Source organism: Schistocerca serialis, chromosome 7 (genome assembly GCF_023864345.2).
Source record: "Schistocerca serialis cubense isolate TAMUIC-IGC-003099 chromosome 7, iqSchSeri2.2, whole genome shotgun sequence".
Lineage (NCBI taxonomy): Eukaryota > Metazoa > Arthropoda > Insecta > Orthoptera > Acrididae > Schistocerca > Schistocerca serialis.
Window position 1 is genome coordinate 22,437,539 of NC_064644.1, and position 25,761 is coordinate 22,463,299.

At 43.5% G+C, this 25,761-nt stretch overlaps 1 protein-coding gene across 1 annotated transcript in view; it reads right to left on the reverse strand.

Moving 5' to 3' along the window:
- The window catches only part of LOC126412581 (cholinesterase 1-like), a 266,699-nt gene extending 241,637 nt beyond the window's left edge, over positions 1-25,062 (reverse strand). The window contains exon 1 of the mRNA XM_050082232.1: positions 25,026-25,062. Coding sequence (XP_049938189.1) covers positions 25,026-25,062 — 37 coding nt within the window. The remainder of the gene's footprint in view (positions 1-25,025) is intronic.
- Positions 25,063-25,761: the final 699 nt, after the last annotated feature.

A 25,761-nucleotide genomic window follows, 5' to 3' on the forward strand; every position in this document is an offset into this window, starting at 1 on the left:
GGTTCTGTCAGTGTGATCATGTGATGTATCTGACCCCAGGAATGTGTCAATAAAGTTTCCCCTTCCTGGGACAATGAATTCACGGTGTTCTTATTTCAATTTCCAGGAGTGTATATAAACGATTAGGAGAATCTTAGCAGCCGTCTTGGGTTGTTTGCAGATGACGCTGTCGTTTATCGACCTGTAAAGTCATCAGAAGATCAAAACGAATTGCAGAATGATTTAGAAAAGGTTTCTGTATGGTGCGAAAATTGCAATTGACCCTAAATAAGGAAAAGTGTGAGGTCATCGACATTAGTCAAATCTAAGGGCCGTAAATTCAACTAAATACCTAGGAATTACAATTACGAACAACTTAAATTCGAAGGAACACATGGAAAACGCTGGTGGCGAAGGCTAAGCAAGAATGCGTTTTATTGGCAGGACACTTAGGAAATTTAACAGATCTACGAAAGAGACTGCCTACACTACGCTTGTCCGCCTGTTTTAGAATACTGCTGCGCGGTGTGGGACCCTTACCACATAGGATTGACTACTCCGGGAAAGTTCAAAGAAGGGCAGCGCGTTTTGAATTATCGCGAAATAGCAGAGAGTGTGTCACTGAAATGATACATGATTTGGGGTGGACATCATTAAAGGAGTTTTTGGTTGCGGCGTAATCTTCTCACGAAATTTCAATCGCCAACTTTCTCCTCCGAATGCGAAAATACTTTGTCGATGTCGACCTACATACGGAGAAATGACCACAATAATAAAATAAGGGAAACCAGAGCTCGCACCGAGAGATATAGGTGTTCGTTTTTCACGCGCGCTGTACGAGATTGGAATAATAGAGAATTATTGTGAATGTGTCTCGATGAACCCTCTGCCAGGCACTTAAATGTGATTTGCAGAGTACCTATGTAGACGTAGGTGCAGATAAAACAAGTACTGTAAGATGCAAGCTGTGTGAACTTCGGTCGCGTCGTCTCTGAACAGAATATCACCACTGGGGTAAAACATTGTACCGATCTATTTTCTGGAGGTGCGCCACAGCTCTTACATATTTGAAAAATGTCATGTTACCGCCATGAGCTGCTGATAAAAGAATTTAGTTTCACTGTGGTGTCACCGCCAGACACCACACTTGCTAGGTGGTAGCCTTTAAATCGGCCGCGGTCCGTTAGTATACGTCGGACCCGCGTGCCGCCACTATCAGTGATTGCAGACCGAGCGCCGCCACACGGCAGGTCTAGAGACACTTCCTAGCACTCGCCCCAGTTAGACAGCCGACTTTGCTAGCGATGGTTCACTGACAAATTACGCTCTCATTTGCCGAGACGATAGTTAGCATAGCCTTCAGCTACGTCATTTGCTACGACCTAGCAAGGCGCCATTACCAGTTACTATTGATGCTGTAAAACATGTACCGTCAAGAGCGATGTTCACCAATTATGGATTAAAGTTAAGTATTCCAGAAGATACGTACGTTTTTTGCTAGTCTCAATTCCTTGTCCTGTTCCAGACCTCACGCCAGCCTGCGTGAGTTTAAACGCGTGCCTTTCAGCTTCCTCATAGTGGGTTGGCTGTCTTGCCAATCCACAACATTCACAACCCGTTACAGTCGTCTTTATGCTGTGAATAACCTGATAGACGACTGAAACTGGTTGTGTATAAGCATTTTACCAGCAGCTCAAGCCGGCAGTATGACATTTTTCAAACATTGTACCACAGAATGCGCTTGATCATCCAAAATGGTCACATAATCTTTGGAAATAAGGTGACCTGACTGGGTAACCATGGATCCCATGGAATACCAAGTTGTTGTTGTTGTTGTGGTCTTCAGTCCTGAGACTGGTTTGATGCAGCTCTCCATGCTACTCTATCCTGTGCAAGCTTTTTCATCTCCCAGTACTTACTGCAACCTACATCCTTCTGAATCTGCTTAGTGTATTCATCTCTTGGTCTCCCCCTACGATTTTTACCCTCCACGCTGCCCTCCAATACTAAATTGGTGATCCCTTGATGCCTCAGAACATGTCCTACCAACCGATCCCTTCTTCTGGTCAAGTTGTGCCACAAACTTCTCTTCTCCCCAATCCTATTCAATACTTCCTCATTAGTTATGTGATCTACCCATCTAATCTTCAGCATTCTTCTGTAGCACCACATTTCGAAAGCTTCTATTCTCTTCTTGTCCAAACTATTTATCGTCCATGTTTCACTTCCATACATGGCTACACTCCATACGAATACTTTCAGAAATGACTTCCTGACACTTAAATCAATACTGGATGTTAACAAATTTCTCTTCTTCAGAAACGCTTTCCTCGCCATTGCCAGCCTACATTTTATATCCTCTCTACTTCGACCATCATCAGTTATTTTGCTCCCCAAATAGCAAAACTCCTTTACTACTTTAAGTGCCTCATTTCCTAATCTAATTCCCTCAGCATCACCCGACTTAATTAGACTACATTCCATTATCCTTGTTTTGCTTTTGTTGATGTTCATCTTATATCCTCCTTTCAAGACACTGTCCATTCCATTCAACTGCTCTTCCAAGTCCTTTGCTGTCTCTGACAGAATTACAATGTCATCGGCGAACCTCAAAGTTTTTATTTCTTCTCCATGAATTTTAATACCCACTCCGAATTTTTCTTTTGTTTCCTTTACCGCTTGCTCAATATACAGATTGAACAACATCGGGGACAGGCTACAACCCTGTCTTACTCCCTTCCCAACCACTGCTTCCTTTTCATGTCCCTCGACTCTTATAACTGCCATCTGGTTTCTGTACAAATTGTAAATAGCCTTTCGCTCCCTGTATTTTACCCCTGCCACCTTTAGAATTTGAAAGAGAGTATTCCAGTCAACATTGTCAAAAGCTTTCTCTAAGTCTACAAATGCTAGAAACGTAGGTTTGCCTTTCCTTAATCTTTCTTCTAAGATAAGTCGTAAGGTCAGTATTGCCTCACGTGTTCCAGTGTTTCTACGGAATCCAAACTGATCTTCCCCGAGGTTGGCTTCTACTAGTTTTTCCATTCGTCTGTAAAGAATTCGTGTTAGTATTTTGCAGCTGTGACTTATTAAACTGATAGTTCGGTAATTTTCACATCTGTCAACACCTGCTTTCTTTGGGATTGGAATACCAAGTTATGGCTGCACAAATCCGCACCGAACCCCAGCCATGTTTCACTCTCGGGGCGTAAACTCGGCGTTAAGTTCGAAACAGTGTGAAGCATTCTTTCATTGGTGCGTAGTCCAGGTTTTGTGGCTTCGGCACAAAGACCTTGTAAAAAATAACTAGACTCACTGATGGCGCTGCAGTCGCGGGATAATTTGAACCTTCGGCTGGACGCCATTATAGTGGTTGTAGTCTGATGTGCTGTGTAGTACTGTTGTTTATGAAGACCGTGATTCAACGTTGTATATTTGTTGGGGCGTACATACAGTATTTGTTACTCGTAATTCTACTGTCTGTACGTTCCAATCAAAAGAAGTACAATGTGAAGAGTCGTGCAGCGATTAATTGTACAAATAAATTCGAGAAAGGAACGAATATTACATTTCACAGGTAAGTGAATATTTTAAGTTGTTTTGTATGTCAGTGCACTTGCTCAATAAATGTTTTTGTAACACGGTATTAGCATAATGTCTGTGCATCTATTTGCAGGTTTCCTTTCTCAAAACCACAGCTGTTACAAAAATGGTTACACGCCGTCAGGAGGCAACATTTCCGACCGACAGAAAACCACTTTATATGTTCTGATCATTTTGAAGAAAGTTGGCTGATCGGTAGTGTTTTCATGGTCTATGTTAGGTTGAAACTTGATAATTTGGTCGTGAGTTGCCAAAGCACTATGCCATATATAACGCACTTCTCGTCATAAAATCTAAAGCAAGGTAGAGTCAGAAAATATGTATTAATATAGTGGGCAAATCTTCGAGTATTTTGATGCATTTTGCGTACATTTATCGTAAATGAACTACGAAAAATGCTAGGGGTCCAGTACATAACTTTTAGCTACGGCAGATTCCATGTAGTATGTAAGATAAATTCGTAAACAGTGACTATTTGCTGTTTGTTCATAAATTAAAAAGTCTGTTGTAGTAACGTATTTAAATGAGGCATTATGTTTGTGACCTAACTCAAGGAAAGGCATTTTATAACCAAAAGCGATGTATAAACATTCGAACTCCGCGCGTCAGTTTACCACTCTAATGGCCGCCGCCCAGCTATTCAATTTGTCCGCTCTTCACAGTCGACCACTCGTGAGGTTGTGGGGGCCTGCTTCGGCACCACATTTTCCTGTTATGGACGTTTGCATCACCGATGGGTGGTTTTGGAACTCCAACTCGTCTGCCATTCGCGGCTTTTGGAGACCTCTTCGTGATGTTTTGGTGCTGATATGGTTCGCGAGTGTGACATTCAGTTATGCAGTTTTGCAGCTGTCGCCGTCTCATTTTTCATCGCAACTCTTCAATGACCGCTCTGCACACACTTACGTCCGCGTTCTGACTAAGCGGAGGACGTTTTCCACTGTCCCTTAAATCCACGATTCAATGCCTCTTCAAAACACTTCGGGCGCCGTTTGTTACGTAAGCACCCACCGTACGAGCACCAACAATTTGCCCACGTTCGAATTCACTTCCATCCGACATAATGCGATTGAAACTACGGAAACACTATTCCGACCACGAATGACATTTGCAACGTATTGAGAACACTGCACGGGTGGCGTTCGTGGTGAAATACAACAGTGCAACCTGCAGGGTTGACTAGCATCGCCGGCCGGTGTGGCTGAGCGGTTCTAGGCGCTTCAGTCTGGAACCGCGTGACCGCTACGGTCGCGGGTTCGAATCCTGCCTGGGGCATGGATGTGTGTGATGTCCTTAGGTTAGCCGGGTCTAAGTAGTTCTAAGTCTAGGTGACTGATGACCTCAGATGTTAAGTCCCATAGTGCTTAGAGCCATTTGAACCTTTTTTTACTAGCATTTGTCGTGCGGATTAGCCGCATGGTCTAAGGTGCCTTCCCAAGTTTCGCGCGGCTCGCCCCGTCGGAGGTTCGAGTCCCCCCTCGGGCATTGGTGTGTGTGTTGTCCTTAGCGCAAGTTAATTTAAGTTAGATTAAGTAGTGTGCAAACCTAAATACCGATAACCTCAGCGGTTTGGTCCCATAGGAACTTACCACAAATTTCCAGAATTTGACTAGCATCTGCATTTATGCTGAAGCATCCATTTCTCGCGGGGTTTCCGAGTTTTTGTACGAATCTGCGGTGTCCGTCGAACAATGTAGCTGCCCTCTCAGGCGCTAGTATGGCCCTTCTCAACGCAGATTCCACACTCGCCTGGCAGTGGTGGGATCCCAACAAAAGCGACCAATAATATAGCGAAACAATAAACACGGTATCCGTAGGCCGCTCCCGAATTCTGATATGTTCTGGTAGAAGTTTCTCCTTCTTATATGGGCGCAGCACGACCTCCCAACAAAAGCGACCAATAATATAGCGAAACAATAAACACGGTATCCGTAGGCCGCTCCCGAATTCTGATATGTTCTGGTAGAAGTTTCTCCTTCTTATATGAGCATAGCACGATCTCTTCGCGAACAACCAACACTTAAATTCGAGTTCTGAATGAGAGAACCGCTGCATAATCTTCCCTTACATACAGAGCGACGTTTGGGTTACTTCTAACTACACCGTGCGGGTACGTTGAAACGCCAAACATCTGACGTTTGTTGCTGCCATGATGTGATTTTAATGGCTAGCAGGGGAGCAGCAGTAATCAGATAAGCTTCCAGGAAGAACAAAAATATGCGGACATCGAATATACAGGGTCTTTCTAAACCATTCGTTCAAATTAATATTGGAGGCGGAGATTATCAAAACAAATATCTTTGGTTAAGGTCCATACGGTCCCCCGACGGCATTTTCTGATGATATAGACAGTTTACACGGAAGATAGTTTAGCATGCTATTACGTTTACAACATTGCTTTCGCTGTTTTTTTTTTTTTTTTTCAAAGTTCGAGAGTTTATTGTGAAAAATTTACAACAAATTTACAATTCAAAGTATTGGTCATGAAAATGGAATGTTCTGTACTCAGGGCCTCCCGTCAAGTGGACCGGACTTTTGAGTTGACGCCACTTCGGCGACTTGCGTGTCAATGGGAATGAGATGATTATCAAGACAACACAACACCCACTCCCTTAGGGGAGAAAATCTCCGACCCAGCTGGGAATCGAACCGGAGCCCCTTTGTATGGCATTCTGCAGTGCTGGCCACGCAGCTATCGAGGCAGACGGTATTCGCCATTGTTGGCCACTGCGTTCACCCATCTTTCGGGCAGCATACGAGTCCCGCGGCTGAACTGGGGGCCTTTTGAGGAGATCCATAAATCTACCCGATTTTGTACTTTTACATCTACATCTACATTTATACTCCGCAAGCCACCCAACGGTGTGTGGCGGAGGGCACTTTACGTGCCACTGTCATTACCTCCCTTTCCTGTTCCAGTCGCGTATGGTTCGGGGGAAGAACGACTGTCTGAAAGCCTCCGTGCGCGCTCTAATCTCTCTAATTTTACATTCGTGATCTCCTCGGGAGGTATAAGTAGGGGGAAGCAATATATTCGATACCTCATCCAGAAACGCACCCTCTCAAAACCTGGACAGCAAGCTACACCGCGATGCAGAGCACCTCTCTTGCAGAGTCTGCCACTTGAGTTTATTAAACATCTCTGTAACGCTATCACGGTTACCAAATAACCCTGTGACGAAACGCGCCGCTCTTCTTTGGATCTTCTCTATCTCCTCCGTCAAACCGATCTGGTACGGATCCCACACTGATGAGCAATACTCAAGTATAGGTCGAACGAGTGTTTTACTTTTACATGATCATTCCACTTCAAATGGTTCCGTACGCATACTCCGTGATATTTTACAGAAGTAACTGCTACCAGTGTTTGTTCCGCTATCATATAATCATACAATAAACGATCCTTCTTTCTATGAATTCGCAGTACATTACATTTGTCTATGTTAAGGGTCAGTTGCCACTCCCTGCACCAAGTGACTATCTGCTGCAGATCTTCCTGCATTTCGCTACAATTTTCTAATGCTGCAACTTCTCTGTATACTACAGCATCATCCGCGAAAAGCCGCAAGGAACTTCCGACACTATCTACTAGGTCATTTATATATATTGTGAAAAACAGTTGTCCCATAACACTCCCCTGTGGCACGCCAGAGGTTACTTTAACTGTATCGAACGCCTTCCGGAAGTCAAGGAAAATGGCATCTACCTGGGAGCCTGTATCTAATATTTTCTGGGTCTCATGAACAAATAAAGCGAGTTGGGTCTCACACGATCGCTGTTCCCGGAATCCATGTTGACTCCTACAGAGCAGATTCTAGGTTTCCAAAAACGAGATGATACGCGAGCAAAAAACATGTTCTAAAATTCTACAACAGATCGACGTCAGAGATATAGGTCTATAGTTTTGCGCATCTGCTCGACGACCCTTCTTGAAGACTGGGACTACCTGTGCTCTTTTTCCAATCATTTGGAACCTTCTGTTCCTCTAGAGACTTGCGGTACACGGCTGTTAGAAGGGGGGCAAGTTCTTTCGCGTACTCTGTGTAGAATCTAATTGGTATCCCGTCAGGTCCAGTGGACTTTCCTCTGTTGAGTGATTCCAGTTGCTTTTCTATTCCTTGGACACTTATTTCGATGTCAGCCATTTTTCCGTTTGTGCGAGGATTTAGAGAAGGAACTGCAGTGCGGTCTTCCTCTGTGAAACAGCTTTGGAAAAAGGTGATTAGTATTTCAGCTTTACGCGTGTCATCCTCTGTTTCAATGCCATCATCATCCCGGAGTGTCTGGATATGCTGTTTCGAGCCACTTACTGATTTAACGTAAGACCAGAACTTCCTAGGGTTTTCTGTCAAGTCGGTACACAGAATTTTACTTTCGAATCCACTGAACGCTTCACGCATAGCCGTCCTTACGCTAACTTTGACATCGTTTAGCTTCTGTTTGTCTGACAGGAAGTGCTGGCCAGCCAGGCTGTTTGCCTTTGATCGGAAAACGCAGTAGTCACAGGGGGCAAGGTCTGGAGAATGCGGCGGGTGGGTAGTGTTTCCCATTTCAAAGTTTCCATGTATGTTTTGACGGGTTTTTGCGACACGGGATCGAGCATCGTTATGCTGCAAAATCGCATTTTCATGTCTATCGCTGTATTATGGCCATTTGTCTTTCAGTGCTCGGGTCAAACGCATCAGCTAATTTCGATAACAACCTACTGTGATAGTTTCCGTCGGTTTCAGCGTAGCGTCGAAGACTTCCTTTCTTCTGACGCCATGCCGGCCTTCGATGTCAAAATCTCCGTTCTTGAAGCATTGAAACCATTCTCTGCACGTTCTTTCAGTAACAGGTGCTTCTCCATAGATCTCAGCCGGTATTTTATGAGTCTCAGGCAAACATTTCTACATGTTGGTAAAGGAGAAAGATAAAACTTCCGGCGAATGACGAGAATTAGGCTCGTTTGTTGACATATTCAGTCGAGAGTAGCTTTACGATGCAGTAACAAACCGAGTAATATTTTGATTGCGTTATGTTTACAAATGCCAAAGCTTATTGTACGACACTTACTACCTACCACCTGCACCACCATTTGCCACTACTGCCATCTACTGCAAAACGGCGGAAGCAAAGTTGTACACGTAGCAATTACAGCAGCGGCGTTCACAAGAATTGTTCGGATGCGCGACGACTGGCCTGTATGCACGCAGTACATTGTCGGACCATTGATTGTTGTGTCCATTCCAAGATTCCAGGTATGTCCGCAAAGGTACCAGCAGCGACGGAACTTCTAGCGATGAGGTCTTGTGTTTCTACAACTGTTTCATACGCAATGTGCTTCATGTGCACCCACAAGAAGTAGTCCAGACGCGTGAAGTCATGTGACCTGGGTAGCCAGGCCAAAGGGCCACCTCAGTCGATCTATCGATTCTCGAAAGTGACTCTCTGATGATTCCTCACAGCAGTGCTGTAATGAGTGTCGTGCTGAAATATGTCCTTTGCCTAACATTCACAGGTACAGTACAGCCAACCATTCGTGCACAAAGCAGTTTTGAAGGTCACTACACATTCGCAGTCAGTGACGCTCACACAACAACAGCTTACGTCAACACCAACAAAATGTTCCCTAACTTTACATGTTAACTTCTGAGCCCACATGTCGAAATGTATTAGTTTTGATGTTCTCTACCTTCTGAAAGGGAAGAAGTTTCTTGGAGTATTTGGAGTGTAGCCTTATATGGAAGTGAAACGTGGACGATAAACAGAACAGGCAGGAAGAGAATAGAACCTCCTGAAATGTGGTGCTACACAAGAATATTTAAGATTACAAGGATAAATTGAGCTACCGAATCTAGCTGGAGATAAAAGAGATCTACAACACACCTTGATTTAAAAAAAGGTGTAGGTCGATAGGACACAGAGACATCTCGGAATAATTAATTTGGTAAAGGAGGGAAGTGTCGGGGATACAAATAGTAGAGGCAGACCGAGGTTTGGCTTCAGTAATTAGGCACAAGTGCGCGTTTGTTGCAGTAGTTACTCAGGTATGAAGAGATTTGCTCACGACAGTAGCATTCGGACTGAAGACCACAACAACAACAACAACAACATCAACAAGGAGCGACGTCACCCAAAGCAAGAAATTTCCCCGAGCTCAGGGGAAGAAGTCGGTGTTATCGCACTCAAGATGGGCTCCTATGTCATTTTATTCTTCCTCTTTTTTGGGGGGGAGGGGGAGGGAGGGAGGATAATCGGTCTTCTGACTGGTTTGATGCGGCCCACCACAAATTTCTCTCTTCCATTAGCCTCTTCATCACATACCAGCACTTGCAAATTATGTCCTCAGTTGTTTGTTGGAAGTATTCCAATCTCAGTCTTCCTCTACTGTTTTTACCTTCTACACTTCCCTCTAGTGACCCGCCAGGGTAGCCGAGAGCGCTAATGCGCTGCTCCCTGGACTCGGGTAGGCGCTCCGGCCCCGGATCGAATCCGCCCGGCGTGTTAACGACGAGGGCCGATATGCTGGCCAGACTGGATGTGGTTTTTAGGCGGTTTTCCACACCCCACTAGGTGAATACCGGGCTGGTAGCCAAGTTCCGCCTCAGTTACACGACTCACAGACATTTGAAAACGTTCGCACTATTTCATGACTTACCTTACACTAGACGCAGACAGTTGGGGCACACTACTTCCGTCCCAGGAGGTTCGGGGTGGCGGCAGGAAGGACATCCAGCCACCCTCTGCACTTAACACTGCCAAATCCGTCATAACAAAGCCGACCCCGCTTTGAAGCGGGACAAAGGCCCCGAGAAAGAAAGAAGACTTCCCTCTAGTACCATACACGTTACTCACTGATGAGTTAACACATGTTCTGTCATCCTGTCCGTTCTTCTTGTCAGTGTTTTCCGTATGTTCCTTTCTTCGACGATGTTGCGGAGAACCTCCTAATTCCTTATCTTATCAGTCAACCTATTTTTCAGCATTCTTCTGTAGCACCATATCTCAAACACTTCGATTCTCTTCTGTTCCAGTTCCCCCCCCCCCCCCCCCTCGACAATGCTTCACTGCCACAGTATGCTGCGCTCCAAACGTACTTTATCGGAAATTTCTTCCTGAAATAGAGGCCAGTGTGATATCGGTAGAATTCTCTTGGCGAGGAATGCCTTCTTTGCCAGTGCTAGTCTGCTTTTTATGTTGTGCAACCTTCAGTGGTCGACTTTGTGTTCGTACAACTGGTTTAGAGCCAGATATCCGCTTCTTCCAAAGATTTTGCCAGGAACACGAAGGACGCCGTACTTGTTGCCAGAACATTGTCCTGATAACTTGCGGGTAGAGGTATTCCTGCTTTAGTCAGCACCACATACCCTGCTGATTTTCGACTCTTTGAGCATCCTTGTATCGCATAGTTGACACTGTATGAGTAGGATTCAGAAACAGAGATAACACTCTTTTCATTCTATACATGATTGGCGCGTAACTTGCGAACAATCTGATGTAGCTTGCTGTAGGTGGATAACGTTTAGATAATCTTGTCTGAGAGAACCATGTTTTTAGGGATATGAGCTTGTATTTTTGCGTTATATCGTTCCTTTGTCAACCAGGAGACTATCACATCCTTTTCCAGTCCTCGTTAATGATCTATGTTTCTACGGAGCGTCTGCTGACAATCTTCAGGATATAATGACGCCAGTTGATGGAAGAATATAGCATCACTTTACTTGTCGTGGTGTGTACAACGATGAAACGGTCACTTCTTAAAACATACTCCTGCAAGGGAAAGCCAAATCAGTAGGTTATTAGTGGCGTAGCGGCGTTGTCATCTATGCGTAATAAGGTGACACAAAGAAAGCTGAAATTGTGTCGCACTACGGTGCCAGATAAAAGAAATGTCCGAACAGTGTAGAAGTTGGGGTACAGTATTAAGAGATCAATACAAATAGAAATTAACTCAAAATAGAAATACTGATGTGCTTCAAGAAATCAGAAAAAGCAAATATTAAAACTGGAGAAAATAAAACACACAAGATCATGCAAAATTTAGTAAGCATGATAACTGAAAACGGAAGAAGTAAGAAGACATAAAACAAAGAATTAGAGAATGAAAAGCAAAGTTTGTGAGTAAAAGAAAAAACGTTGTTTGAGCAACAGTTACTGAAGTGAGGAAAAAGTTGGGTGAAGACCTTTATTTGGAACGTAACACAGTGTCACTGAGAAACATGGACAACTGTTAGAAACGAAATGAAATGAAATCTCTTGGACCAGGAAGTCGTGTAAAAAATACACGAAGAAAAACCATTTAGAGGAACAATAGAGCGAAGAAGACACGAGTGGGCTGGTCACATAATATCACACAATCAGTTCCTTGCAAATGTTCGAGAAGGATCATTACAAGGAAGATAGTGCGAGGTAAGCCGAAACAGGAATTTTAGAAACAAGCTATACATGACGCAAGAGTCTCTGCGCAGAAAGGATTAAGTTATCGAAAGATCGACGATGAGGAGGAGACGGTTACTCGTTTCGATAATCGTAGAAAAATCAAAATAAATCGCAGGTGTGAGAAAGAGACTGGATTTCAGACGATAAATGTACGATGCTATATAGATTATACGAAAGGAAAACTGAACAGTATTATTGAAATACGAGGTCAGTTCAAAAAATTCCGGAACACCCGTAATTTCGCGCCAATGGCATGTTGGAGCGAAATTCGGTTGGCATCCCTGCACACGCCTGTGTTTAATGTGTAATTGCCGGAAGTTTCATTGTTGTATGTCTGTTATTGTTCAGTGCTGTAGTGAGTAGAATAATGTGTCGCACAGTTTGCGAATTTCGAGAGTTAGAGGAGCAACGCGCCTGCATTAAATTTTTCGTGGAACTCAACGAAACCTTTGCAGAGATATACCAAATGGTGCAGGAAGCCTACGGTGATGAGTGATTAAGCCGTACTCTGTGTTATGAATGATTCACACGGTTTAAAAATGGCCTGACGTAAGTTCAAGATGAGCCTCGTTCAGGACGCCCTTCGACCACTACCGACGACGCTCATGAAAAATGGTTCAAATGGCTCTGAGCACTATGGGACTTAACATCTGTGGTCATCAGTCCCCTAGACTTAGAACTACTTAAACCTAAGGACATCACACACATCCATGCCCAAGGCAGGATTCGAACCTGCGACCGTAGCAATCCCCCGGTTCCGGACTGAGCGCCTAGAACCGCTAGACCACCGTGGCCGGCGAGACGCTCATGACAGGAACGTCAACGAAACAGTGCGTGCCAATCTAAGGCTGAATGTCAGATAGACTGCAGAAGAATGTATGATTTCAGTTGGATCTTGTTACAAAATCCCGACACTGCATCTTGGAATGCACCGTATTGCCGCGAAGTTCGTCCCGTGGCTCACGGGTCAAAACCAGAAAGACCTTCGCCTCACAATCTGTGAAGAGCTTTTAGATCGCGCAGATGAACGAGATGTTCCTTAAGAGATTCGTAACTGGTGATGAGACTTGGGTCTACAATTACGACGTGGAGACCAATGTTAATCTTCACAATGAGTCGGGATAGATTCGTCAATGCCAAAAAAAAAAAAAAAAAAAAAAAAGTCGTCAGGTCAGGTCAAATGTCAAAGCCGTGATAGTTTTCTTTGACTCTGAAGGATTAGTTCATCATGAACTCGTGCCACAGGGACAATCTGTTAATCGATGGTACTGTCGGGCAATTCACGGCTTCACGATAACGCGCCCGCACATTCATGGTGCGTGACCACTGCACAAAAAAACGAAATCACTGTCCTGCCTCAACCTCCATACTCTCCAGTCCTGGCCCCACCGTCCTTTATTTCCAGAGCTGAAGACCCCGTTGAAAGGACGAAGATTTCCAACAATAGATGAGATCCAGCAAGAGGTGTACCAAGACTGCTTCTGGAAATGGAAACAGTGTTGGGAACGGTGTATCAGTTGTGCAGGAGAGTATTTCGAAGGAGACCATGCACAATAAGTAAAAGTACAGAAAAATTTTGTAACAAAGTTCCGGATTTTTTTTAGGAGACATCGCACATACAAGAAGAAAGAATGCAGCTGAGAGGGCTGACTTCTCACAGCTCACGAGAGGAGTGTTTCAAGAACGAAATTACTTAGTCACTAAAGGCGTTACCACCAAGCTGACCCGAAAAGCTCAGTGATCTTGGTCCAGTGCGCAATTTCCATTTAAACACCTTAATTTGAAGCATTTTTGTTAGCAATGAATTTCAAATTCGGCGGGCTCAGCGAGAGGTTCTGCATGCAGGAAGTTTATTAGACCGACGACAGTAACTAATCTAATTACAGTAACGTAACTGTATAAATACCTGGCAGCTGAATCGGCATTTGGTAGTGCCAATTTGTTTTCTCTTTACATATTCTTCTCATACAGTACTTAGTTCAGAGTTTCCTTTCATATCGGTGACAAAACATACACGGCAGGATTTTGCAGGTTAGTCGTTACGTTCCTATGACTTACACTACGAGTGGGCAGCCAGTGGCTCACGTGCTGGATCCGGCCCACGATTGGTTTCAGTCTGGCCCACTGAAGAAATTTGAGAGATAGAGAGCGAAGCGCTCGCATTGTAGTCCACCCGGGACGCATTTTCTGCTGTTTGAGCAGTTTCGGCCATTTCGTGGAGTGCTAACAACATACGATTCGTTTATATTATCTACAACGGTAGAAATATCACGCGAAACTTAAGTTACTCCTAATTGCTTGTGGACTGGAACTGTCCATTTCATTGGCGTATTTTGTGTTTGTATGCTTTCTAGCAATAACGTTAGTAAATAATTATTGTCCGTTGTGGGCGTTTTAGAACACTGGAACTGTTCAAACTGATAGTAATTTGTAACGAACTGGCAGCGAGCAGTTGCTTTCGTAGGCGTTTATTTTTCCGTGATGGTATTTCAAGATGTCTGGTATACTGTCTTCAGACGTCTACATTTACTTGCGATTCGTGAACATTGTTTGTTTACTAAAGGCGTTGCAGAATTTTACAACGGAATTTTTCAAAGAATATAAACAATGTTCATGACGCGTAAATAAAAGTAAAGATAGGGTGAACATAGAATTAATGTACCCTCAAAAAGGCTTGTTTTGAGGCATAATTTCTTGGAGTGGCGCGTCGGGAAAGCGGTGCGATTCAGCGATTCATACCGATGCGTTACCCTATAACATTAACGGCACGGACGTTATAGTTTTGACTTAAAGCGCTAGTAGCGCTGCTGTCGCGTCACGTGAAGAAGCGACCCGCGAGCTTAAGTATGTGAATCAGGTCCGCGGGTCAGCAAAGGTTGCCATGCCTGACTTACAGCGTCGCATCATGCAGCTAGTGCAAACACGTGCCCATAGCAACGTACTGCTACGAGGTCAATATTAGCGATGTTTTTACATCTGCACACGAAATGACAAACTTTAAACTTCAATCTATTATCACTCATCTCTGCATCAATGAAACAGCGCAAATGACGAAAGAAAATCCAGGAAGCAGATATTGAATGTAAGTACGTGTGCAAAAATGTTTCATGACGAACGGAGCCTTCTCGAAGGCTCTATAATAGATGTATTTCTGTAAGTATACTGCGTACTGACTCGGAATCATGACATATTTAACCATACACTTTAAGGAACACATTCATTTGTAAAAGAGTACTTAGCTGTTTTGCTATATTTCCGTTTAATCTATTTATATTTCAGTTTTACGTACCGATATTTGTGTGTATGCAACTCTTGTGTTTGTAATAACAAGCTCTTAAGTCATGAGTAATAGGAAATACTTTATTACTTCGAGCTGAATACTAGGTCTCCAACTTGCAGAGAAGAATAAAATTATAACTGCCATATAAAAACAAAAATAAAAATAATCAGTAAAATGTATTGTGAGACTGTCATTCACAGAATACGAGGTCAACAAGCTAACCTCTTCAAATTATTCTACGGCAGAGAAAGACTGAAGTTAAGAATTAGCAATTTTACCGTTTTTGTGTTTTCCGTCGTTCTTTGGTGGCTTCAGAATTCATGGAGGGAAGTTCCGTCCTTGCAACTAAAGGAAACGCAGTTTGGCGTGTAATACATGTTTATATCTATAATAAATCCATTATGTAGTAGCTACAAATATTAGGTTTGTGGATAAGTTCGTAGCATTTTTGTTTTGCATGTTAGTATTCTGGTTGCTATGGACTAATTTATCGATTGCCATTTTTTATTTGTGGTTCACTGTTGATACTTTAGTTAACGTTTTGTCATTTGGAGATAGTGAGTGGAGCTGTGCACGTTAGAAAATAAGAGTGCCAAGTGGAGAAATCTGAACAACAGAGAGGAGACAGCAGCGGAGGGAGCCAGAAACATTTGCGCCGTGTACGGAGGTAATGCCATTGGACAAAGCACGAGAACAAAATAGTTTTCTCTTTTTAAGGGAGATCGTTTTGAGATTAGTGGCGCACCACGTTAAGGAAGACCTTCTGGGATTGATGATCGTTTGAACGCATTAATACACAATTTTCCACGTCAGTGTTTTAGAGAGCTGTCAACTGATGAACTGTGATCATTCCACCATCTTGCAGCATACGCATGCTGTGGGGACGGTTCAAAAATCGTGTCTATGGGTAGCACATGCTCTAAGCCAAAATCACATAACTCAGCAGGTGGCCATATGTGAATCTCCGCATCAACTGGCTCGTGAACGACACCGACGATTTCTATCCTGCAAAGCTGCTGGCGTCGAGAAATAGTGTCTTTATGCTAACATAAGGAAAGGAAATAAATTGAGCCCAAACAAAGCAGTAACTCCCAGAACAAAGACGTGGATGCATCCGAAACATACAGTGTTACTCATCTGGTGGAACAGCGACGGTGTGGGCTGCTACGGATTGCTTCCTCGAGGTGTAACCATCACTGTCGATATTTATCATCAACAACCGATACGTCTTGCAGACGCACTCCAACAACAACGACCAGGCAGTCTGCGTGAAGTGACGCTATAAAGAAAAAGATGAAGTCGAGTTTAGGCTTGTTCCGAGCACCCACGTCACTCATTCTCCGACAGCCGATGGACGTTCAGTAGTGGTCTGAGCGCTCTGCTGTGAATGTTGTACCCAGTGTGAGCATTAAACATGACCGTAGCGAGTTCTTTAATGAACTTTTCTTCCATTTGTTGCTAGTTGTTATGGCTGATGGTGGTAGTAAGTGACAAATTCTACACAACCAAGTGGGAAGGGAGTGAAACAGGGTTGTAGCCTATCCCTCATGTTATTCAATCTGTATATTGAGCAAGCAGTAAAGGAAACAAAAGAAAAATTCGGATTAAGCATTAAAATCCATGGAGAAGAAATAAAAACTTCGAGGTTCGCTGAACGGAATGGACAGTGTCTTGAAAGGAGGATATAAGATGAACATGAACAAAAGTAAAACGAGCATAATGGAATGTAGTCGAATTAAATCGGGTGATGCTGAGGGTATTAGATTAGGAAATGAGACGCTTAAAGTAGTAAATGAGTTTTGCTATTTGGGGAGCAAAATAACTGATGATGGTCGAAGTAGAGAGGATATAAAATGTAGACTGGCAATGGCAAGGAAAGCGTTTCTGAAGAAGAGAAATTTGTTAACATCGAGTATAGATTTAAGTGTCAGGAAGTCATTCCTGAAAGTATTTGTATGGAGTGTCGCGATGTTGTTGTTGTTGTTGTGGTCTTCAGTCCTGAGACTGGTTTGATGCAGCTCTCCATGCTACTCTATCCCGTGCAAGCCTCATCATCTCCCAGTACCTACTGCAACCTACATCCTTCTGAATCTGCTTAGTGTATTGATCTCTTGGTCTCCCTCTACGATTTTTACCCTCCACGCTGCCCTCCAATGCTAAATTTGTGATCCCTTGATGCCTCAAAACATGTCCTACCAACCGATCCCTTCTTCTAGTCAAGTTGTGCCACAAACTTCTCTTCTCCCCAATCCTATTCAATACCTCCTCATTAGTTACGTGATCTACCCACCTTATCTTCAGCATTCTTCTGTAGCACCACATTTCGAAAGCTTCTATTCTCTACTTGTCCAAACTGGTTATCGTCCATGATTCACTTCCATACATGGCTACACTCCATACAAATACTTTCAGAAACGACTTCCTGACACTTAAATCTATACTCGATGTTAACAAATTTCTCTTCTTCAGAAACGATTTCCTTGCCATTGCCAGTCTACATTTTATATCCTCTCTACTTCGACCATCATCAGTTGTTTTACTCCCTAAATAGCAAAACTCCTTTACTACTTTAAGTGTCTCATTTCCTAATCTAATCCCCTCAGCATCACCCGATTTAATTTGACTACATTTCATTATCCTCGTTTTGCTTTTGTTGATGTTCATCTTATATCCTCCTTTCAAGACACTGTCCATTCCGTTCAACTGCTCTTCCAAGTCCTTTGCTGTCTCTGACAGAATTAAAATGTCATCGGCGAACCTCAAAGTTTTTACTTCTTCTCCATGAATTTTAATACCTACTCCGAATTTTTCTTTTGTTTCCTTTACTGCTTGCTCAATATACAGATTGAATAACATCGGGGAGAGGCTACAACCCTGTCTTACTCCTTTCCCAACCACTGCTTCCCTTTCATGCCCCTCGACTCTTATAACTGCCATCTGGTTTCTGTACAAATTGTAAATAGCCTTTCGCTCCCTGTATTTTACCCCTGCCACCTTCAGAATTTGAAAGAGAGTATTCCAGTTAACGTTGTCAAAAGCTTTCTCTAAGTCTACAAATGCTAGAAACGTAGGTTTGCATTTTCTTAATCTTTCTTCTAAGATAAGTCGTAAGGTTAGTATTGCCTCACGTGTTCCAACATTTCTACGGAATCCAAACTGATCTTCCCCGAGGTCCGCTTCTACCAGTTTTTCCATTCGTCTGTCGTGATGTATGGAAGTGAAACATGGACGATAAATAGTTTGGACAAGAAGAGAATAGAAGCTTTCGAAATGTGGTGCTACAGAAGAATCCTGAACATTATATGGGTAGATCATGTAACTAATGAGGAGGTATTGAATTTAATTGGGGAGAAGACAAATTTGTGGCACAACTTGGCTAGAAGAAGGGATCGGTTGGTAGGACATGTTCTGAGGCATCAAGGGATCACCAATGTAGTACTGGAGGGCAGGGTGGAGGGTAAAAACCGTAGAGGGAGACCAAGAGATGAATACACTAAGCAGATTCGGAAGGATGTAGGTTGCAGTAGGTACTGGGAGATGAAGAAGCTTGCACAGGATAGGGTAGCATGGAGAGCTGCATCAAACCAGTCTCTGGACTGAAGACAACAACAACAAGTGACAGACAATTTGCAGGATACACCCTTTCACTATGCGCAAGACATGTGTATGCGCGTACCGCAACTAACGCTTGGAACCAGCAACAATGCAATCCCCGACTGTTTTTCGGGCTGCGCGAACCGCCATAGCTCGTGGGTCGGACTCTACTCCACGAAACGCCCGCCAGCATTATGGTAGACTGACAAAAACACGATACAGGAGTTGGGTTGGGAACTGATACCGCACCTATCTTAGTCACCTGATCTTGTTCCCTCAGGTGTTTACTTTTTCCGATCGAACAACCTTCAAGGAACTTTTTTTCCGGGTGGAAATGCGCTCTGAACATTGCTCGACGTGTTCTTCGCGTCAAAAGCACGTGATTTCTACAGCTGCGGAATCGGAAAGTCACCCAGCGTTGGCAGAATTTTGTAAATAGTGAAGGAGCATGTAATATCGGTGACTAAAATCTCTGTTACGTGTATCTGTTGTGTTTATTAAACTTACGGAAAAACGCTACGAACCTATGCGTCAACGCAATATGTTACTACGTTACGTTTTCTCACGTTATTGTCCAGTGTCTTGGCTTGCTTTTATATTTAAAAATTGTCCAAAATGATTTCTTCCAAAATGATGGTGATGACGACGCTAGGAACGTCCGATACCTGTGTACGCCCATATTTAAGAATGTCGCTCACAATTAACTGGAAGTAGATTCCACTCCTAGAAAATAACATTTTAATCAGCGCAGGTCGTTGCAAACACAAATATTCTGTAAGCCACTGAAAAATATGTCAGCGCATATCCTTTCTACAGATCTACGCCGTAGAAGTGCCCGCATCCGTACATGAACGCTTAATGCGTCCGCGGAGTATCCGGGTTCAGTTTCCGGTTCTGTCAAGGAGTCTTCCCTGTTGGGAGGACAGGAACGGTGTGCACTCAGCCTCGCGAGGCCAACTGAGGAGCGACTTCAATGAGATGATGGCGACGGTGATGTTTGGTTTGTGGGGCGCTCAACTGCGCGTTTATCAGCGCCCGTACAAATTCCCAACCTTTACCCAGTCCAGTCTCGCCACTTTCATGAATGAAGATGAAATGATGAGGACAAAAAGATCCAGTCATCTCGAGGCAGGTGAAAATCTCAAACGCCGCCAAGAATCGAACTCGGGACCCCGTGCTTGGGAAGCGAAAACGCGACCGCGAAACCAAGTATCGGCCGCAGGGTCTATAAAGCTGACAACCGCCGGGAGAGCGGTATGTTGCCATCATGTCCCTCCCCCTCCCCACCTGCCATCACACGGCATCCGAGCGACGCCAAATGGGACTGCATGACACGGCGGTCGGTCGGCCTCATCGCAGACTTACTTTTCTTTCACACTCTAAAACTGCTGGCCACGGCTTCTACTTCAACCGACGTGTAAGGAGGATACCACCGACGCTATTCTAGACAGACTTTTCCTGCTCGAGAAATGTTTAATAATTTTAGGCGGCTGTTTGCAATATACAGTATAATATAGTACATGAACGAGGTACTGACCCTACAATTTTATCTTAGAAGGTAGGTTAAGGAAAGACGAACCTATGTTTGTTGTATTTGTAGTTTTACAGAAAGTTTTTGACAATGCTGAATGGAATACACTCTTCGAAATTATGAGAAACAGACGGCAGCTTCAAATTCGAATGGCGAGAGTCAGATGCAGAGGTTGAGAAGGGAGTGAGACAGGTTTATAGCCTGTCCCCCATGTTGTGCAGTCTTTACATTGAGCAGCCAGGAAATGAAAGACAAATTTGAGGAAGGAATTTACGTTCAGAGAGAAGAAAGAAAAACTTGTGAGGTTTGCCAATGATAGTGTAATTCCCTCAGAGTCAGCAAATGATGCGGATGAACAGTTTAACGGAAGGGACAGTGGCTCGAAAGAAAGACATAAGATAAACATTAACGAAAGCAGAACAAGGGTAATGGAATGTAGTCGAATTACATCAGGCGATGTTGAGGGCGTTAGTTAAGGAAATAAGACATTAAAAAGAGTAGATGAGCTTTGCTGTTTGCGCAATAAAAAAAAAACTGATGTCTGAAGTGGAGAGAAATATATAATGTACATTGACAATGGAAAGAAAAGCGTTTCTGAAGAAGATAACTTTGTTAACATTGCGTATACTAAATAATAAATTTAATAATACATTTAGGAACTTTTCTGAAGGTATTTGTCTAGAGCATAACCTTTAACGGATATGTGACGTGGACGATAAACAGTTCAGACAATAAGAGAATAGAAGCTTTTGAAATGTGTTGCTGCAGAAGAATATTTAAGATGAGATGACTATATCGCGAAACATATTAGTAATTACCGAATAGAATATAAATTGATTGATTAAAAGGAACCGATTGAGACGTCAAGGAGTCATCAGTTTAGTTATGGACGGAACTGGAGGGGCGGAGGTGAGAAATTGTAGAGGGAGACCAAGAGACGAACATAGTAGACAGGTTCAAACGGATGTACGTTCAGTAGTTATTCGGAGATGAAGAGGCATGCACAGGACGGATAGCGTGGAGAGCTTCATGAAACCAATCTTCGGTCTGAAGGCTGCCACCACCACCACCACCGCCAACACCACCATAACAAGAACAAAAAGCAACAATAACATGAACGAGGTGGTCGAAGTAATGGGGAAGAATTACTGAACATAATTAATTGACGAGGTCAGTGGCAGGGTTGCTGCTGGTAGCCTACATAATTGTTATTCGTCTCGGTATGGACAAAAATATCTATTTCATCTTAACCAGGATTAACACACTGCGGGCCGGCCGCAGTGGCCGAGCGGTTCTAGGCGCTACAGTCTGGAGCCGCGCGACCGCTACGGTCGCAGGTTCGAATCCTGCCTTGGGCATGGATGTGTGTGATGTCCTTAGGTTAGTTAGGTTTAAGTAGTTCTAAGTTCTAGGGGACTGATGACCTCAGAGAAGTTGAGTCCCATAGTGCTCACAGCCATTTGAACCAACACACTGCGTGTTGCTCTTGATGCCTATGTCTGACGCTATGACTAGCGACAAATTTTGTGTGGTGTTTACGTGGCACATTCGATTGCAGAGTGTATACACAGTGTTTTCCTTAAATCGATTCGTGATTTCTTCCAGAAATTACTATTGCCAAAGAAGGAATAAACACCGAACACTGGAGCATATTGCAGGGACAGAACACATGTTGCTGGAATCACTGATAATGTAGCATGAGAACTGTAGCCCTCTGAAGATGGGCATAATCGTCCCAAGCCGATAATTGCGATGAAATTAAAGCTTTTTTTAATAGTATTTTTGGATGATCACGACCCCCTCTTTCCACCCCAAAAACAAATGGTTCAAATGGCTCTGAGCACTATGGGACTTAACATCTATGGTCATCAGTCCCCTAGAACTTAGAACTACTTAAACCTAACTAACCTAAGGACAGCACACAACACCCAGCCATCACGAGGCAGAGAAAATCCCTGATGCCGCCGGGAATCGAACCCGGGACCCCGGGCGTGGGAAGCGAGAACGCTACCGCACGACCACGAGATGCGGGCCCCGAAAACAACCAGGCTGCATTACTTTAGTGAAAGAAAATTCCGATGGAAAACACAGTGCCAGTTCCTGAATGAAGTGGTGTCGGAACATTCAAATCCGGTTTTTCATTTCGTAAGGCCTGGGGATATGAACTCGCAGAACACGCAACATTTTGATCGGAAACTCCTCGTCAGTACATTGCACGGCCGTTGCAATTGTTGAGATTAGTGTCTGTTGCGCAGCTTCTTGTCCACCCTATGCACTTAAGTCAGATACTGCGATGCACTGAAATTGTAACGTAGGTTTTGTGACACCATGTAATTCTTTCAAGTTCCAGCTAACGGCAGTGATCCGCGAAATGTTGTTAACAATAAGTCAAGTACTGTAGCAAATTCGCAATAGTAATTATGAAATTTGGTTAAGACGAACATATTTTCTCCGTATTATAGCCACTGGAATTAATTTAACTATATCTCTTCTGCACTGTTTTAGCTCATGACAGCGGGAAATTTCCAGAACGTCTCATTAACGAACGCCTGTTGTGGCGTCCGCGAAAAATAAAATTTGTTGCGTATAATATTAATAAAAATGTAGTGATGTCGATAGTTATTTCAACGAATAAACAATGGTGATCAACAGATTTGCATCTCCAACCGCGTATTCATAGGATCTGCGGCTACAAAAAAATCAGCTATTCTGCGAGCATGGATATATTTGTGCCCTAACTACTCATTATTTTGAATGTAATCATCAAAGCACCTATGCAAAAATTAAAAAAAAAATGCCTTTCCTGTATGATGCAACAGTACCTCAGCATATCGCCAAAGAAGAATGCGCGATATTAATGAAACTTTATATGTACGTGTATGTTAAAAACTATGTTGTGAATATGTGTATGCGAATGAATATTCTCTCAATTATTTAGCTAAGTACTCACACAATTGCTACATCATTTTTTACATTTTGTGTAGGGCCACAGGTTCGCGTGCAGAGCAAATGATGTAAACACGGCTACTACATGTGAATGTGATAAGCTTTTAGTCAATTGTACTTTTCCGCCCTTTCTTAAATACTCTGGTAACTGCGAAACAGAACTCAAACTTTGTCCGCGATCCCTATCAACATTGCTAAATATCTGGAAACTGACAGACTTGTTTCGTGATAAAATAGATTAATCAACTATTTAATGACTCCATTAATAACACTCTGCATGATTCATGTCATCATGAGTGGCAGTGTAGTATCCATTACTATTTTTAATAAATCTCTAACGATCCAAAGCACATACTGTAAATATTATATCGCCGATGCGAGTCCGTCGTCTAGCGTTTGTCTTTTTACCGATGCGAGGCTATTTAACCTTTAGTATTCACTTTTTCTGGCCAGAGCCTTGATACGAGCTGGACGCAAAATTCGCGTGGTCCCTTAACAACCATGTCTTAAGCTGCAGATGAAATATTTTGTGTTGACGTATTAACTCAGGAACGAGTGTGAGCAGGTTAATTAAACAACGTAAAATATCAATGCGTCGAACATGAATTTATAGTAGATTAACTTTGTTCACTCATCGTTAGTAATCATTTTTACATGTTCAAATACTGTGCACAAAAGGTGTATTTCGAATGCGCCGTACGGCGTAAGCACTATGTTAAACTGCTGCCACAGAAAGTAATTTGTGAGCAAACTTTTCTATCCTGGCAGAATAGCTGAATTATTGGTAATCAAAGAGCATCGAATATACGATTGGTGATATAAAGCATTTCGCTGCCATCATTTACTCAATAACTATCTATGCCATTATTTTTTTATTAATATTATACATTGTGAATTTTATTTCCGCGGGCGCTATATCATGTTCTGGTCTTCAGATTGTGCATAATAACTCTCTCGAAGTAACTATTTCGGAATGGAATATGCAACATTTTGTCACCAAGAAATCATAGAGGATTTACACCGTGCGTCAACCTGAAGCGACTTCCCACGCGCTAACCCTGTCTCGGCACCAGTCCCTTCTTGTTTTCACTCGTGACGTAGTTCTGCGATGTAGGTTACGGCCGCGGCCCACTCGTCGCACGACAGCTGACGACATGCCTAGACATCTCTATTGTGACGTTTCGTTTTCCAATAGACGAGTGCATTAAAACCTACATTCCAAAATCTTCTTCGACTAACAAAAAACGCGAAATGACTTGCGGAAGTTCTCCTGGAGAGTCGCGACTTGGCAGGTCCTCAAACATTCAAGCACATTGATTCTTTCTCCACGTTATATTTTTCTGAAACAGTTCTGTGTGTTAACACTCGTATATCCGTGTCAGCTCTGTTTTACCTGAAAGAGAATCGTATTTGTTTCATTCCCTTTCGTCCTCTGATTAGCTGCACATATTGCGGAATCTGGCTGCATTTTCCACTCCGTGTATAAATATTGCCAAGAATATTTCGCAACAGCAGCAAGCAACAAATCCACTAGCGGGCACGTCAGAGTACACTTCTTAGAAGAAACTGAGCTCTTAGAAGGCGCCACACGTGTATGTACGTAATATGAAAGTAATCTGCAGAACGCGACAGATAACGGGCCACGTTTGGGCGTGCGCGCTGCTCGCTTACCTGCGCGTCTGGAAGCGACCGGCAGCCACGGCCGCATCTGGAGCGCGAATGCCCACTCCTCGCCGCCAGTCCTCCGGGCTCTGCACACGCGAGCCGCAGTGTTGCCAACGGCCACGCGCCGAATCCCCTGCCCACTGCGCGTCCAGTTCAGCTCTCGCTTCGCCTCTGATGTGTATTTGTGCAGAGGTGCCTTCCCACGTTCAATAATATTGTGAAAACGTTAGTACATTGCCCGTCTGAGGATTCATGTTCTACATCTACGTCTACATCTACATCCATACTCCGCAAGCCACCTGACGGTGTGTGGCGGAGGGTACTTTGAGAACCTTTATCGGTTCTCCTACTCCAGTCTCCTATTGATCGTGGAAAGAAGGATTGTCGGTATGCCTCTGTGTGGGCTCTAATCTCTCTGATTTTATCCTCATGGTCTCTTCGCGACAGATACGTAGGAGGGAGCAGTATACTGCTTGACTCCTCGGTGAACGTATGTTCTGGAAACTTCAACAAAAGCCCGTACCGAGCTACTGAGCGTCTCTCCTGCAGAGTCTTCCACTGGAGTTTATCTATCATCTCCGTAACGCTTTCGCGATTACTAAATGATCCTGTAACGAAGCGCGCTGCTCTCCGTTGGATCTTCTCTATCTCTTCTATCAGCCCTATCTGGTACGGATCCCACACTGGTGAGCAATATTCAAGCAGTGGGCGAACAAGTGTACTGTAACCTACTTCCTTTGTT